General features: G+C 47.4%; 1 protein-coding gene across 4 annotated transcripts in view; it reads left to right on the forward strand.

The window, feature by feature from the left end:
- DOCK1 (dedicator of cytokinesis 1) overlaps window positions 1–14,143 on the forward strand; it is a 490,751-nt gene that overhangs the window by 74,562 nt on the left and 402,046 nt on the right. For 3 of the 4 annotated variants that reach the window (XM_059398808.1, XM_059398805.1, XM_059398807.1), the window contains 5 exons: window positions 718–875; window positions 2,322–2,403; window positions 2,817–2,952; window positions 6,210–6,282; window positions 9,395–9,537. In XM_059398808.1, coding sequence (XP_059254791.1) covers window positions 718–875; window positions 2,322–2,403; window positions 2,817–2,952; window positions 6,210–6,282; window positions 9,395–9,537 — 592 coding nt within the window. The remainder of the gene's footprint in view (window positions 1–717; window positions 876–2,321; window positions 2,404–2,816; window positions 2,953–6,209; window positions 6,283–9,394; window positions 9,538–14,143) is intronic. The other variant, XM_059398806.1, reaches the window with a different exon arrangement.

Here is a 14,143-nt window from a genome sequence, read left to right on the forward strand (position 1 = left end):
GCTGCTGATGACCGGAAAGAGTTTCATCCTTTGGTTGGGGGAGGGTTGTAAAGCACTTGCTCTGTCTCAGGAGGCAGGGTCTTAATGACATTGACTTCGTGTTCTCATACTGTGGGAAACAGGACTCGATTCTGCATTTCCTCTTTGATAGGAGCCCACGGAGTGACATACTCTAAGCTCGATGAGGTCAGGGAGCACATGTCTCACTGGTCTTCATCCTATCTGGTCTGTCACGGGATCTTCTCTCTAGCAGCTATTCAGAAATCAGCTGATTGAGTCAGCCATTCATTCAGCGAGTCTTCATTGAGCACCTGCTGTGTGCCTCCTCCTGAGGACATAACAGTGAATAAGACAGAAATGTCCTTGGAGGATTTAGCCGGATGCAGAAACGAAAATTAAGCAAGTATGCTTGCAAACGCCATTGTGATCGATTGAGGAGACCCTCGGGTACCTGAGGACAGGACTCAGGACAAACTCTGATGGGATTTTGACCTTTGCAGAGGGTTGTAATTACTTCTCCTTTGGGTGTGTGCATGTGTTGAGAACTTGAAGTGGGGCAAGGAAGTGACTTGTGGCTTTGCTGTGTTAGGCCAACCGGTTGCACATAGTTTCTTCTTCTGTCGAAAATAAAGCGAGGGTTGATGTTAAAGAAAGTGAGGGAGAATAAAGAAAGCGAGGGTATTGCTAATTTCCACTTTCTGTTTTATTTCTACTTAGTCCCAAAAGCAGAACGTAGATATTAACAGACAAGCGAAGTTTGCTGCCACCCCTTCTCTGGCCTTGTTTGTCAACCTCAAAAATGTGGTTTGTAAAATCGGGGAAGATGCCGAGGTGCTCATGTCTCTTTATGACCCTGTGGAGTCCAAATTCATCAGGTCAGTGATGCGTCCCTGCCGCAGGCTTTCCTCTCTGGTTAGTGGGTTCGTGTTAGGAGAACGGCACTGGAACCGCCCTACTTGTTGCTCTCAAAGATAGCACGGGGGGTCGTCCGCTGGCCGGGCTTCCCCCAGCAGCTGAAGCCAGTGCTGTTTTGGGACTTCGTAATGGCAGGGCTTGGGCTCTGGGCCAGCGTCCCCTCTCTTCTTCCCTGCCCGCATGTGGGTATTTGAACGTAGTTTGGTCTTGTGATGTTTCAGGGACCTGGCAACTGAAGATTGAACTGATTGCTTCCTGCATTGTCCTTATAAGGTTCTATGTTTCTAGACCGCCCCCTCTCCCCCAAAGGAGTATCATTCTTATCTTAATCTTTTAAGCTTTTAGTTTTTTGTAAGTTGTATTTTTGGACCTTTGGCCCGTTGTTATTTCTGCAACACGATTGGCTGGAAAGTAGCATCTTGACCAGTGCCTGCTACAGTGCTCTCACTTAATATATGGTGAACAATTTGTTGAACAAAATAGTATAAATGTAAATATTATAAATCTTGTCTCTGCTGTTCCTGTCACTTGTAATATGGTCTCTTTTCCTAGTTCTAGCTTTTGTCTCTCAGTATAACGTTCACTTTGTCCATATGGAAAAATGACGGTTTAGATTATGTGTGACGTGTGTATGTGTATGCATTTAAAACGGAAACTTCTTCATTTATATCATTCACATTTTTTTAAAGAGAGAAAGCGTGCACATGCGTGTGAGGGTGGGGAAGGGAAGAGAGAGAAAGAGAGAGAATGGGTCTTAGGCGGACTCCACTCCTAGGGCGTAGCCTGATACAGGGCTCGATCTCATGACCTTGAGATCTTGACCTAAGCCAAAATCAAGAGTCGGGTGCTTAACCAACAAGTCACCCAGGCACCCCTGTATTATTCAAAAATTGAAGAGTTAGTATGTGACAGAAAACAGAATAAATGGATGAATTTCATCCTCATTTCTGATATGGACTTCATTTCTTATTAAGATTCAATTTAGGTATTTAGCATAGTTGTTTGTTATAGGCTATGAACTAGTCGTGCAGTGTTTTTTTATGCTGTAAATGAATGAATGCTGAATTTTGGATTATAATCGGTCTAAATAAACCAGTAATGCTCTTAAAATAATGAACTTTGAAATGACATTTGCAAATAGTTCCACTGCAGTTGTAACCCTAGACATCCCAAATGACAACCCCTCAAGGGTTTTGTACTGACCCTTCGCAACTGCTACCTTGTGTGGGAGATGACTTACATGTTAATGGAAGAGCCGCTCTGTGTGGCATGGTGACATTTTTGAGCTCATGCAGTCTCCTGCATTGTGGACCTCGTTGATGGTAATCATAAATCAGTGTGGGTGTCTGTTTAGTGCCGTGTTGTATTTGGAAAATGAATTCGCTTTTATTTCTTTTGTTTTCAAGTGAAAACTACCTGGTTCGCTGGTCCAGTTCAGGATTGCCTAAAGATATAGACAGATTACATAATTTGCGAGCTGTCTTTACTGTAAGTACACCCAAAGCAGTTCATTTGAATCATCCACCATCCTAATGATTATTTTTAACGACCTCCCTCTGTCTTCCTCCCTGCTGGAGCATGGGTCCTTGGGATGCCTGCAATCCATGGGAATTCAGTAATGACAAAATGCCTTCCCAGAGCTGTTCTGGGTCTCTAGCTTCCCTGTGAATCCCCGTGGCAGAGATCTACCCCAGCACTCTCTTAAACTTGTATCCGAAGTTTGCTTAACATTAATATGGACTGTTGTTACTCAGTTCCTTTTTGTTATGTGAATAACTTATTAAGATGCTAAAAAGTGGTCCGAGAAGAGCATCTCAATCCATCTTTTTACTGTCTGTTTCAATTGAACCTTCACTGAGTAATGGTTCTCTAAAATAATTTATGGAAATTAATATTTCTAGGACCTCGGAAGCAAAGACCTGAAAAGGGACAAAATCAGTTTTGTTTGTCAAATCGTTCGAGTGGGTCGCATGGAGCTGAGGGACAACAACACCAGGAAACTGACCTCAGGCTTGCGGCGGCCTTTCGGAGTGGCCGGTAATGCCCCCCTCTCCTTTTCCCCAGAGTTTCAGGATCTTCACTTTCACTGTGAGTCGGCCGCTGCAGCTGAATGCTGGACAGCAGGCTGCTCTGATTTATCAACTCTTCTGTTAGAAGAAAAAAGTCTTCTTTTCTTTGTGGTTTCTGTGGACGTGCAGCTCAGGAGGCTTCAGTCTGCAAGTTTCAGATGTAAATCATATATTTGGTTTTCAAGCAGATCCCATCTCCTGAGGGAGACCCTGACCCACATTCTCAGCCTGGAGGAAAGCCAGCCACTGGATGCTTTCAGAGTTTCTGGACTTGGGGATCGGTTGATTTAGGAGGGAATTTGCACTGCAGAGTCCAAGTGATGAAGAGGTAGAAGGAGAGCAGATCGCGAGGAGGACATGGTTATCTTGAAATAGGTGTCGTCTGGCTTCCATGCTTGTGTTCTGTTATTTTGCTAACACCTCAGGGAAAGGGAGAGATGAGTCACATCTGCTGGGGGAAGTGGGGGGAAGGTGAGAGTGTCCCTGGTCTGCTTGGGGGAAGGTGAAGGTGCCCCCGGTCTGCTGGGGGGAAGGTGAGAGTGTCCCCCCAGTCTGCTTGGGGGAAGGTGAAGGTGCCCCCCCAGTCTGCTGGGGGAAGGTGAGAGTGTCCCCCCCGGTCTGCTGGGGGAAGGTGAAGGTGTCCCCATTCTGCTGGAGGAAGGTGAGGTGTCCCCAGCTTGCTGGGGGAGGGTGAAGACAGCTACATGTTTTTGGTGTGAAAGATAGATACTTGAATGCAGTGATTCTTGATGCTAACTGTACCTGAGAATGGTTTGGAGAACTATTGAAAAATGTATTCTTGCCCAGCCCCCACAGCCTGCCAGTTAAATTAGAATTGCTGCTTTAACCAGCATCACCTGTGAGCCACTGTGGGCCCTGCAGTGAGGAGGGCACAGTTATCTTGAAGTAGACAGCGGACAGCAGGCCGCTGCCATCACACTCCTTCCTCCTTGTGTCGCGTGCGGCGCGGAGCATGCCGGTGGGGCCGTCCTGAGGTCGGGAGCACCCGTGACCTACTCAGGGTGTTCTCCCACTGGCTGTTCGCTCCCCACCTCAGAAGGTGGGTCACCTTTTTGGTAATCAGCTTCTGCCCATTTTGGTGCAATTCCCATTCCCATATAGGAACTTACTGAGGTTTTATCCAGAATAACTTATGCGTGTTTATGTCGACAGAGCCCAGATGAACGTGTCGTGGACCTTTAAGCCCATGGTTCTCTGGAAGCCTTCTATGAAAATATCATGTCACATTTCTCTCTTAATATGCTGCAACGGCAGGGATATAAAAAGTACAAGAAAGCAAAAAGCATCGTTAAGACATATGTCATTCAGATTCCGTGTAGCTGGGCTTGTGCCGGACTCCCAGCCAGAGCAAGATCTTTCGTGGCACGGGCCAGCATGCTGCAAGTGGCCGTGAGGGAGACACCCCACGAAATCTGTCCATATTGTCACGGCCTTCACCTCTGGGCTTGGGAGGGGGTCCTGGGAGCTGCTGGGAGGGCGGTCCCTTCCAGGACATAGGGGATGAAGGCTGCCTTCTCCTGCCTGGATGCCAGTCACCATCCTTGCTTCCTCGCTGCTTTCCTGCGAGACTTGGGTTCCTGATGTGTTCCCAAGGCAGACACTGGGCGTGTTTGACCAGGGGACACACTCAGCTGGCGGGATCAGCTCTGTGATGGAGGGTAGAGGTGTGCAGACACATAGGCAGGCGGGCCACCGTGGCTTACGGGCAGCAGGTGGTGTCCGAGGCTCAGACGCCTCGTGTCATGGCCCAGAGTTCCAGGCTGGTGCTAGAAGTGTGGTCTTGGTCACGGGAGCATCCAACAATAGGTGCACCTAGAGCCAATGGCTTGCCTCTAAGAAGGCTTCAAGCAGGGAGCATCTTCTGGGAGGTGGAGACTGTGGTCCAGGCTACACACTGCAGAGCAGCCGCAACCGGATGTTCCAGTTCGTGTGTGCTTCTGCGACCTGCATCTCTCAGCACACGCATAGGCTCTTTGCTCTGGGAGGAACACTGGTATAGCAGAGGACGTGAGGCTGCGTTCTGCCTGGGAGCATACCCAGGGGCTCCCTGGGCTCCACTGGACCAGCTAGGAGCAGGCATTGCCCCTCTTCTGGTCCTCTAGAGCCCTCCCCATTTCTGGGGGTCGGGTGGTAGAAATGGAAATTGTCCGCATTTGAAGTTAATGGCTGTGGACACCAAGGAAGGCACCATGAAGAGAGAAGCAGGCCTGCTGCCCACCTCTCTGGGGTCAGGGGTGGTGATCAAGTAGAGAGAGGGTGACTGTCCAGGACTGTTCTTCTTGGGGTCTCTGGCTGTGTCGGTCAGAGCTTGACCAGCAGAGATTTTCTGGCTGTCTGACTTGGGGCAGGGTCATCCGATTGTGTCCTTGAGCCTGAATTTCCTCAGTTGTGTGGGAGGTGATGGTGAGGAATCGCTGGTCTGGTGCCTCTTGGAAGAGTGTCCACAGATGGGGGCGTGCAGCGGGTTGGTGGATGGCAGTGACTTTACTATCATGATGTCACTCGGGGCAATGCGAGAACTTTCAGATGCCCCAGAGCTGGGCCAGGCAGTGTGGTCGGCCCTGGCCATGGGCGGTTGTTATGTAGAAGAATGAATTCAAAGGAAAAATTCCGTCCTACCACCACATTTCAGATGCCTGTGGTTCCAGAACATCTCATCACAGGACGTACTGCTGGGCAGTGCATCTCTAAAGTGTCTCTTGTATCCTAAGCAAAGGAATGAATGAATGAATGAATGAATGAATGAATGAATGGATTTATTTTTAAAATTATTTTAAAATAAAGAAAAGATTTTATTTATCAGAGAGAGAGTGCACAAGTGGAGGAGAGACAGGCAGAGGAAGAGGGAGAAACAGGCTCCCAGTTGAGCAGGGAGTGTGACATGGGCTTGATCCCAGGACCCCGGGATCATGGCCTGAGCCAACGTCAGACGCTTAACGGACTGAGCCACCCAGGCGCCCCCAGGCAAAGGAGTGTGCTAAGTGGAACTCTGCTGTTTGAACCCCATTGGGCCAGCATTTTCATATAACTTCATTTTTCTTTTGAACATGGAAGTGCTGTAAACTCAGCTATTTAAAAAAAAAAAAAATATTGCCGCTGCACGGTTTATGCTGTTGTTGGTCAGAAGACAATCTGCTGTTCCTTTTTGTTTGTTTTCTCTGATTATAGCACTTATACAAAACAGTGTTCTTTTCTTGTCCCCAGTGATGGATGTAACAGATATCATAAATGGGAAAGTTGACGACGAAGACAAGCAGCACTTCATTCCCTTTCAGCCGTAAGTATGGAGCCATCAGAGCATCGACGGGATAGAACATGGAGAACATGTGTTTGTAGTAATTCTCTTGGAAACTAAGTTTATAAGTTCAGTACCAATAGAGATTGCTTCTTTTCTAATAATGAAGAATTTGTGGAATCACTGCTGTCGTACATGGCATTTTGTAGCCCCAGGAATCTTGGGTTACAGTTGCTTAATGGTCTTGCATGGAGACGTTTTCTGTGTGTTTCAGGGGAGTCACCTTATATTACATGGGACACGCAGAAATACCCTTCTGTGAGCATGCGTGATTCTCTGCATCATGGATGTTTTCTAGTAGCTATTCACGTACTCAAAATACAGTACATTCAAATTCATCACGGGAGGTGGCTCCTTTTAAAATAGAAAACTGAACAAAATAATTATGAATTGTTTTGTAAGGCGAGAAAGAATGCTGGAAGCAAATAATCATGCTGCTGATTTTCTGTCTCTGGGTTGCTTCGAGTGGACTGGGTCTGTGCTCGCCACTCTTAGGGTTTATCTAGTTCGGAAGCTGAGCGTGTGGAGAGGTGCGGGAAGCTTGGAAAACATTTAGAGGAGATTTGTTAAATTGATTCTCTGATTGGAAGGTAGATCCCATGGAAATGGTCAAAAGAATCAGTTATTTCCTTGGAGAGTAAGGTGAGAGAGTACCTATGTAACAGTCCGCAGCCATTTCACTGGGCACTTCTCCATCTCAGACGCCATGGAGAGGAAGGGGTTTAGAGTGGTTTAAGATAATCAGAAGAGACAGTTTCCTCCTGGGGGAGGGAAGTCTTAGAAGAGGTGACCATAAGGCGTGTTGGCATGACCTGTTTAGAATGCTCCGCCTTCTGCCTCTTCCCATTTCTGCTTTTACTTAAGTGGTTCCATGCTTGGAAAAAAAATTTATTTTAGGACCTGTACCTTGTGTTCAGGTGTTGGCCAAGGAGGCCTGGAGGCTGGTGATCCCCAGCGTGTGGCTGAGCGAGTCTCCCGGGGGTAAGGCGGGCTGGAGCTGTGAGCGAGGCTCCTCTTTGTACCACCCATTCTTGCATGGGGGATCCCCGCGCTCGGCCCCAGGCTGGAGAACCACGTGTTTAAGATGGGATTAGAGTGGTTTTCTTTGCTGGCAGGTGGTCTAGTCAGAAGGAAATTCTAGTCTAGTCTAGGAAATTCCACAGTCTGCTCAGTGGAAATTTTTGTGATCTTCCCAACATGAGACTAACTGAAAACACTGCATTAGCGAGCATGAAATGGGTGTCTCGCTACACAGAACTGGAGACACAGGTGTTTTGTGGCTTTATTCTGTTAGAGTTGCTCTTCTGCCCAATATGGTAACCTTCTGTCCAGTATGGTAATCATGAGCTACATGTGGCTATTTAAATTAGTGAAGATTGAATAAAAGTAAATACTTAGTTCTTCATTTACACTAGTCCCATTTAAAGTGTTCAGTACCACAGGTAGCTGGTGGCTACCGTATTTATCATTGCGGATCTGGAGCATTCCCATCATTGCAGAACATCCTGTTGGATAGTACGTCCTTGTAACCCCACCCAGTGAAGATAGTTACAAGGATAGTTACCAGTTCTGCACGATCTGGAAGTTTCCTCAGTAAACAAGGGAAACATCATCTTCGAACATGGGCAGATATTGAGGTAATAAATAAAATATACCCTTAAAAAATGATAATATTAAGTTGCTTCTTTTGCCCATGAGAAATAATGTAGCCCAGTGCTGATTTGAATGCTGTTTTATCTATTAGACCTCAGAGTTTCCTGATGCCCTGATGTACCACTGAGTTTAAATTACCTGTTGCCTGCTAGTATCTTCTGGGAAAAGTCAAAGAAAAAAAAGGAACTGTGGGTTATTGTTTGAAAAGTTCGGAGAGTTATTAGTTTTAGATTCCCTAGTTTAAATTTCAGTGGGACATGTTAGGAGCCATCTGAGCTAGCATATTGCCGCCATCTTTTTCTGTCTTATAGCAAACTCCCATCTTAAAAAATACTGTTACACGTTCAACTCTTACTGTAATTTGTGACTCCTTGCTCCATTAAAAGAAGACTAATACACAGATTAATATTTCCAGTGCTTGAAACAAAAGAGCAGCATGATTTTAATAGCAAAATAAGCAATGAAACCAGTTCTTTGGGAAATGCCATGCTAATGAAACTGTTTTTTGCTCCATTAAAACTGATTTATTCTATCACAGGATAAGTTTTAGGGAAGGAAACACAGTGCATATCTTTTTCTTTCTGTCTTTTTTAACTTGGTGAAGTAAATGAAAGCAGTCCTCAGCTCTCTTGAGTAATGTGGGCTCACACTTGGCCTTGGTTCTGGAAATGATTTTAAGCGTTAGGCACTTGATGTCCATTTTCTTGCTCTCATTGCATGCTGTGTTTGCTGTGCTACGTGGTATTTCTCTTTGCACGTGGTGCCTGTTTGTACTTACCTGTTGGTTTTAGTGTAGCTTCTATGAACAACTCATGGTCCACGGGACCGCCAAATGTTGATGGTTTACATTCATAATTGGGTCACAGTTTGACATGTGTTCTCCAAAGACTGTGCCATTCTTCTCATACTTAATAATCAGAGGCCACATTGGGTAACACAGGTCGATGGAGCAGAGTGGTTGGTCGTCACCCAAGTTCCCCAAGCAATTAAGTTGTAGGGATCTTTTTTTTTTTGGTCTTGATTTTGCTTTTCCCTTTGCACCACCTGCCCGTTGACCTATGCCATCCATGGTCAGGAATTACTGAAATTGAAGAAACAGATCTAAACATTCCTTGCAATTAAATGTTGTCCAACCACATTATTTTCAGATAAGTGCCCTTTTTTATTATCTGGTAGAAAGGGAGTGGAGGCTTGGTGCATGTTTATGTCTGGGGATAGGGTCGACCTCGTTTGCTTTACTTCTTTTGTGTGGTTCAGCATTTTCCTGATCAATGCTCTTCCCTGTCTCTCTTGTCACCTATCCTGTCCTTTGTCGTGCGTTGATTCATGATGACTCTCTCGCATTCGGTGACGATGATCTCTTGTGTTCCCTTGTTACCGTGACCTCTGGGTCTCTGTGCCCTTTTGTCTCCTGTGGTCTTGGTCGTCCCGTGCCCTCCAGGCTCGCGTTGGACGACGCCATTCGACACAAGCCGCTGAACATGTCATCCCGTTTTTCACCCAGGGTGGCAGGGGAGAATGACTTCCTTCAGACTGTTATAAACAAAGTCATTGCTGCCAAAGAAGTCAACCACAAGGGCCAGGGTATGTATTCTGTTGTTTTATTGCTACAAATGTTCACTTATTACATGAACTTGGGATAATGCTGTATGGTTTGCATTTTAGTTTGATGATCATGATGGTGGTGGTGATGATGAGGATGCTGCTGCTGATGGTGGTGATGGTGCTCCTGGTGGTGATGATGTTGGTGACGTGATTGGTGATGATGGTGGTGGTGATGGTGATGATAGTGATGATGTTGGCAATGGTGCTCATGGTTCTGATCATGTTGGTGATGAGGATGGTGATGAAGATGGTGGTGATCGTGATGATAGCGATGATGGTGGTGATGGTGCTCGTGGTTCTGATGACATTGGTGATGAGGATGGTGATGAAGATGGTGGTGATGGTGGTGATGGTGCTCGTGGTTCTGATGACGTTGGTGATGAGGATTGTGATGATGGTGGTGGTAATGGTGATGTTAGTGATGATGTTGATCATGGTGCTGATGGTTCTGATGATGTTGGTGTTGAGGATGGTCATGAAGATGGTGGTGATGGTGATGATAGTGATGTTGGCGATGATGCTTGTGGTGGTGATGATGTTGGTGATGAGGATGGTGATGATATGATGGTGATGGTGATGGTAGTGATGATGGTGGTGATGGTGCTCGTGGTTCTGAAGATGTTGGTGTTGAGGATGGTCGTGATATTGTTGGTGATGGTGATAGTGATGATATTGGCGATGGTGCTTGTGGTTCTGATGATGTTGGTGTTGAGGATGGTCGTGATATTGTTGGTGATGGTGATAGTGATGATTTTGGTCATGGTGCTCGTGGTGGTGATGATGTTGGTGATGAGGATGGTGATGATGATGATGACGTTAATGATGAGAACGAGGGTGGTGGTGGTAGTGGTGATGCTGCTGGTGGTGATGGTGAAATGGGCAGTGTTGGGTCATGATCTACATGGACAATGGATGTACAATGTATGGAGGTTTTATTGCTGGTCCCGCTTGTGAGCATAGCTGAGAGCCAACCCTTGGATGAGTGGGGGAAGGCTGAGTGGGACACAATGACATGTTTGCAAAGAGTCCAGAGTTGATGAGACCTCGAAGCAAGTAATTTGCCTTCCTGAGTCTTCTCCAGCTCTTCCCTCTCCTCCCAGCCATTTCTGAAAGCACATAAAGGATTTTACTAGAGAATACAGTCACTGTCCACCGGTTGTTACTCCATCTTTGCTGCTCAGAGAAATGTGAAGGCACTGGACACAGCCCAGCTCTGCGTGCACCCTTGGTTCTCTCTTCCATGCCCTTGTCACATGCTTGGTCCCAGCACATGGTTTCCTGGGCCTCTCCTTCCTCCCCCCCAAAGCTGTGGCTTTGTTTTGGAGATGAATCTCTCTTCAGTTTTGTAATGGAAGGGATTTTTCCTCCTGACTCCACCGTCTTGCACTCATCGTTTTTAATCCCACGCTGACAGGTTTCCCAGCAGCTGACCTTCTGTTGGCAGAGGCAATGAATCAATCACCCGGGGCTGGTGACAGTTGGCACTCGGGTTGGCCAGGACCGCTGCCAGAAAACAGCTGTTTATGGAGGCCTCGCCTCCGGCTCTAGGGCAAGTCACCTTCAGAACTTCTCCTACCTAAGGCTGCTCTCAGCAGCAGTGGGAGAACCCACTCTTTGGTCCTCGGTTAGATGCAGACTTATCAGAAACTCAGTGGAGCTTAAGTGGCTAGACCTCTTTCATGTCGAGTTATCTTATGTCACTAGCTTTTTAAGAAATGATTCTCTTGCCTCATCTCCCATTGTTATAAAGGAGAGTATGAATTGAGTTTGAAGAACGTTCTGGAGGAGGGAGAAGCCTTTGGCTTTCTCTGGTGTGAACCAGCCAGCCCCCTCCCTGATAAACAACAAGAAAACAAAAACCCTAACTAAAGCATTAATGAACTGTGGCCTCTGTTGACAGAGTGGTTTAAGCTGACCAGGACCCACCTTCTCATCAATTACCAGCTCTCTGATTTGCACTTTAATTGAAAACCATAGGGAGAGCCAATTAAAGCTGTTTTGATTGGAGCCAGCCTCAGCCTGGGAGCACCTGCCCCCAGACCCCAGGCTTCCACTGGATTGAATTTCTCTTTCAGAGCCATCAGATTCTGAGAAACACTGTCCCAGAGTTACACAGGAGAAGTCGAGGTTGGTGTCAGGCCAGCAGGAGGACCCACAACCAGGCTCATGGGTGTCGGGGTGCAAACCTGTGTCCCCAGAGCTGAGAACGGGGGGCTCAGTTTCTTGAAGTCCAGGAGGAGGGGTGTTTCCAGGTCACAGTGAGAACTGAGAGACAAGAACATTGTTTTTTCAAGGGGACCCCAGGTGCCTTCCTGAACTGAGGTGCCCCTGGGCAATGTTGCTGGCTGGTTTTTAGATTGTCCTTGAAGCTAAAGTGAATGTCTCTCTTGGGGCTCACTGGCAAGCCTGCTTTTGTGTGTAGCACGGAGACCAGAGAGAGAGAGAGAGAGAGAGAGAGAGCGAGCTGTGAGGCGTGTAGGTTTGCCCCCTGGAGCTCCGTGTTTTCACCAGTGGTGACCCACGCTGCCCCTGGTGATGTCTGCCTGCCGGTCGGGCTGCAGTGGAGTCCCGGGCAGCACAAGGGATGGGAGGTGGGCGGTCGGCACAAAGAACCGGGGAGCTTCCCATGCTCATCTGTTCTAAGCTCCTCTCTAGGCTTTGCCCATTTTAGGTTGACGTCCGCATGTTTATTTGTCGCAATTGACATTTTTTATGTTTAGCCCAAATTATCCTGAACCCTGACCCCAGAGGTGCTGGGTGTTTAACGTGGACAGCGAGACTGCAGACACACCCGGACCTGGACCTCCGTTCCTATTGTTTGCCAGAGAATGTATGCTAATCTCTTTGGTTTGTAGCTACTCTGGTTAAGCAAAAGTCAACCTAGAGTGCACTTTTTCTTTGGAAATTGGCCTCATTTTCTCCTTTGAGGAAAGTGTTTTAAACCCAATGTAATCAGGAGAACTTAATCTCCGTGTTTAAATCGTGTTATAACAAATTGAATTGTGTCATTAAGTTACTTCGTTTATGAACTAAGATGGTTGAGCAAGCTGGTATTTGTGAGAAAGAAAAGGTGTTGGAAAGGCGGCGGGAGTTTTGCGAGGTGTTCTTAAACATTTCTCTGTCTCTGACCTCTGTAGGTGATCACTGTACCCCGTCCTACAGGGCCTTGTGAAATGTCTTTGAGTCCCATTCATTCTGGGGACATTCATTGCTTTGGCAGGTTTTTGGGGACTTGTGTGAGATTTGAGAGCCTGTCTGCAGCACCCTGGTGTCCCCAGAAGGGATCCCATGTGACTGTGTCACCTCCTCTGATAATTTCCCCTTGCATTTCCACGGGTGTCCCTTTCACATGGCTCTGCTCTGCCAGAGGACACAGCCATGGGTTCAGTGCCTGGCCCTTCAAGGGACCGCTCCTGCAGTTCCAGAGCGTCACCAGCCTGTGGTGCTTTTTTGGGAATTAGAAAAAGAGTGCCCGTCATCTGGGTGATTAGGGAGATGCAGGCAGTGCCTGGGTACACAGCTTGGGGAGCAAGAGTGTGGGTAGGGCTTAGCTCCCACTTGGCTTTCTTTCCGGGGCCTTGTGGCAGGGCACTTTTTTTTTTTTTTTTTTTTTTACAGATTTATTTCAGAGACAGACTTACAGAAATAGTGTGAGAGAGAGCATGAGTAGGCAGGAGAGGGAGAAGGCAGCCTTCCCACTGAGCAGGGAGCCTGGTGTGGGGCTCAGTCCCAGGACCCCTGAGATCATGACCTGATCCTAAGGCAAATGCTCAACTGACTGAGCCCACCAGGTGCCCCTGCAGTGCACATTCTGAGCCATGAGACACAGCCCCCTGTTCTGGTGTCGCACCCTGACATCGTCTTAGGGACGTCTCTTTATTGGTTATGCTTCTTTCCTCTTCCTTCAAACCCTTTTATGATTTGGAATTTTAGATTCTGAAAAGAAACAAAGGAAAAACTATGAAAGGAAAGGAAAATACCACGCATGAAACAGTCTACCTTAGATAACACATGTGTTTTTGTTTTTGCCTCTTTTCTCTCCCAGTTTCTCAACAGAGAGGCTTATGCCTCCTCCCTCTGACCTTGATTTTCTGTTTCTCCTTTGTCCTTCTCCCATCAGCATTTCCCCCCCCCCCCCCCAACCCCCGGCCTTAGCAGGGTGCCCTCGCTGAGGTCTGCGGTAACACCCGGCTGCTCTCTGTGCCAGGACTCTGCCCTGGTGCCCTGTTCTCTGGGCTGCATTTTGTGCCTGTGGCCGCACTGTGCCACCCCTCTGGGCTTTCCATTTTCTCTGGCCTCTGATGTCCTGTGTGAGCTTTAATGTTGGGAATTCAGTGTGGAGTTCAGGGCCCTCTTCTTTCTATTCTTGCTTGTGCTCTCACCTTCCTCCCCTAGGATGCATGTTTCCAGGGAGCAGGGACCATTCACCACCACTCAGCTCAGCACACTGCCTTCAGTAGAAGGCCAACGGGAGAACTCTACACTCTGTCCACCAACGTGCATTCCAAGTAGATCTGGGAGACACCTGATGATCCCACACGGGAGATCACCTGAGGCCTTCAGGACGTGGCCGGGGTGTAGGGTT

Source organism: Mustela nigripes, chromosome 4 (assembly GCF_022355385.1).
Source record: "Mustela nigripes isolate SB6536 chromosome 4, MUSNIG.SB6536, whole genome shotgun sequence".
In the NCBI taxonomy this organism is placed as follows: Eukaryota; Metazoa; Chordata; class Mammalia; order Carnivora; family Mustelidae; genus Mustela; species Mustela nigripes.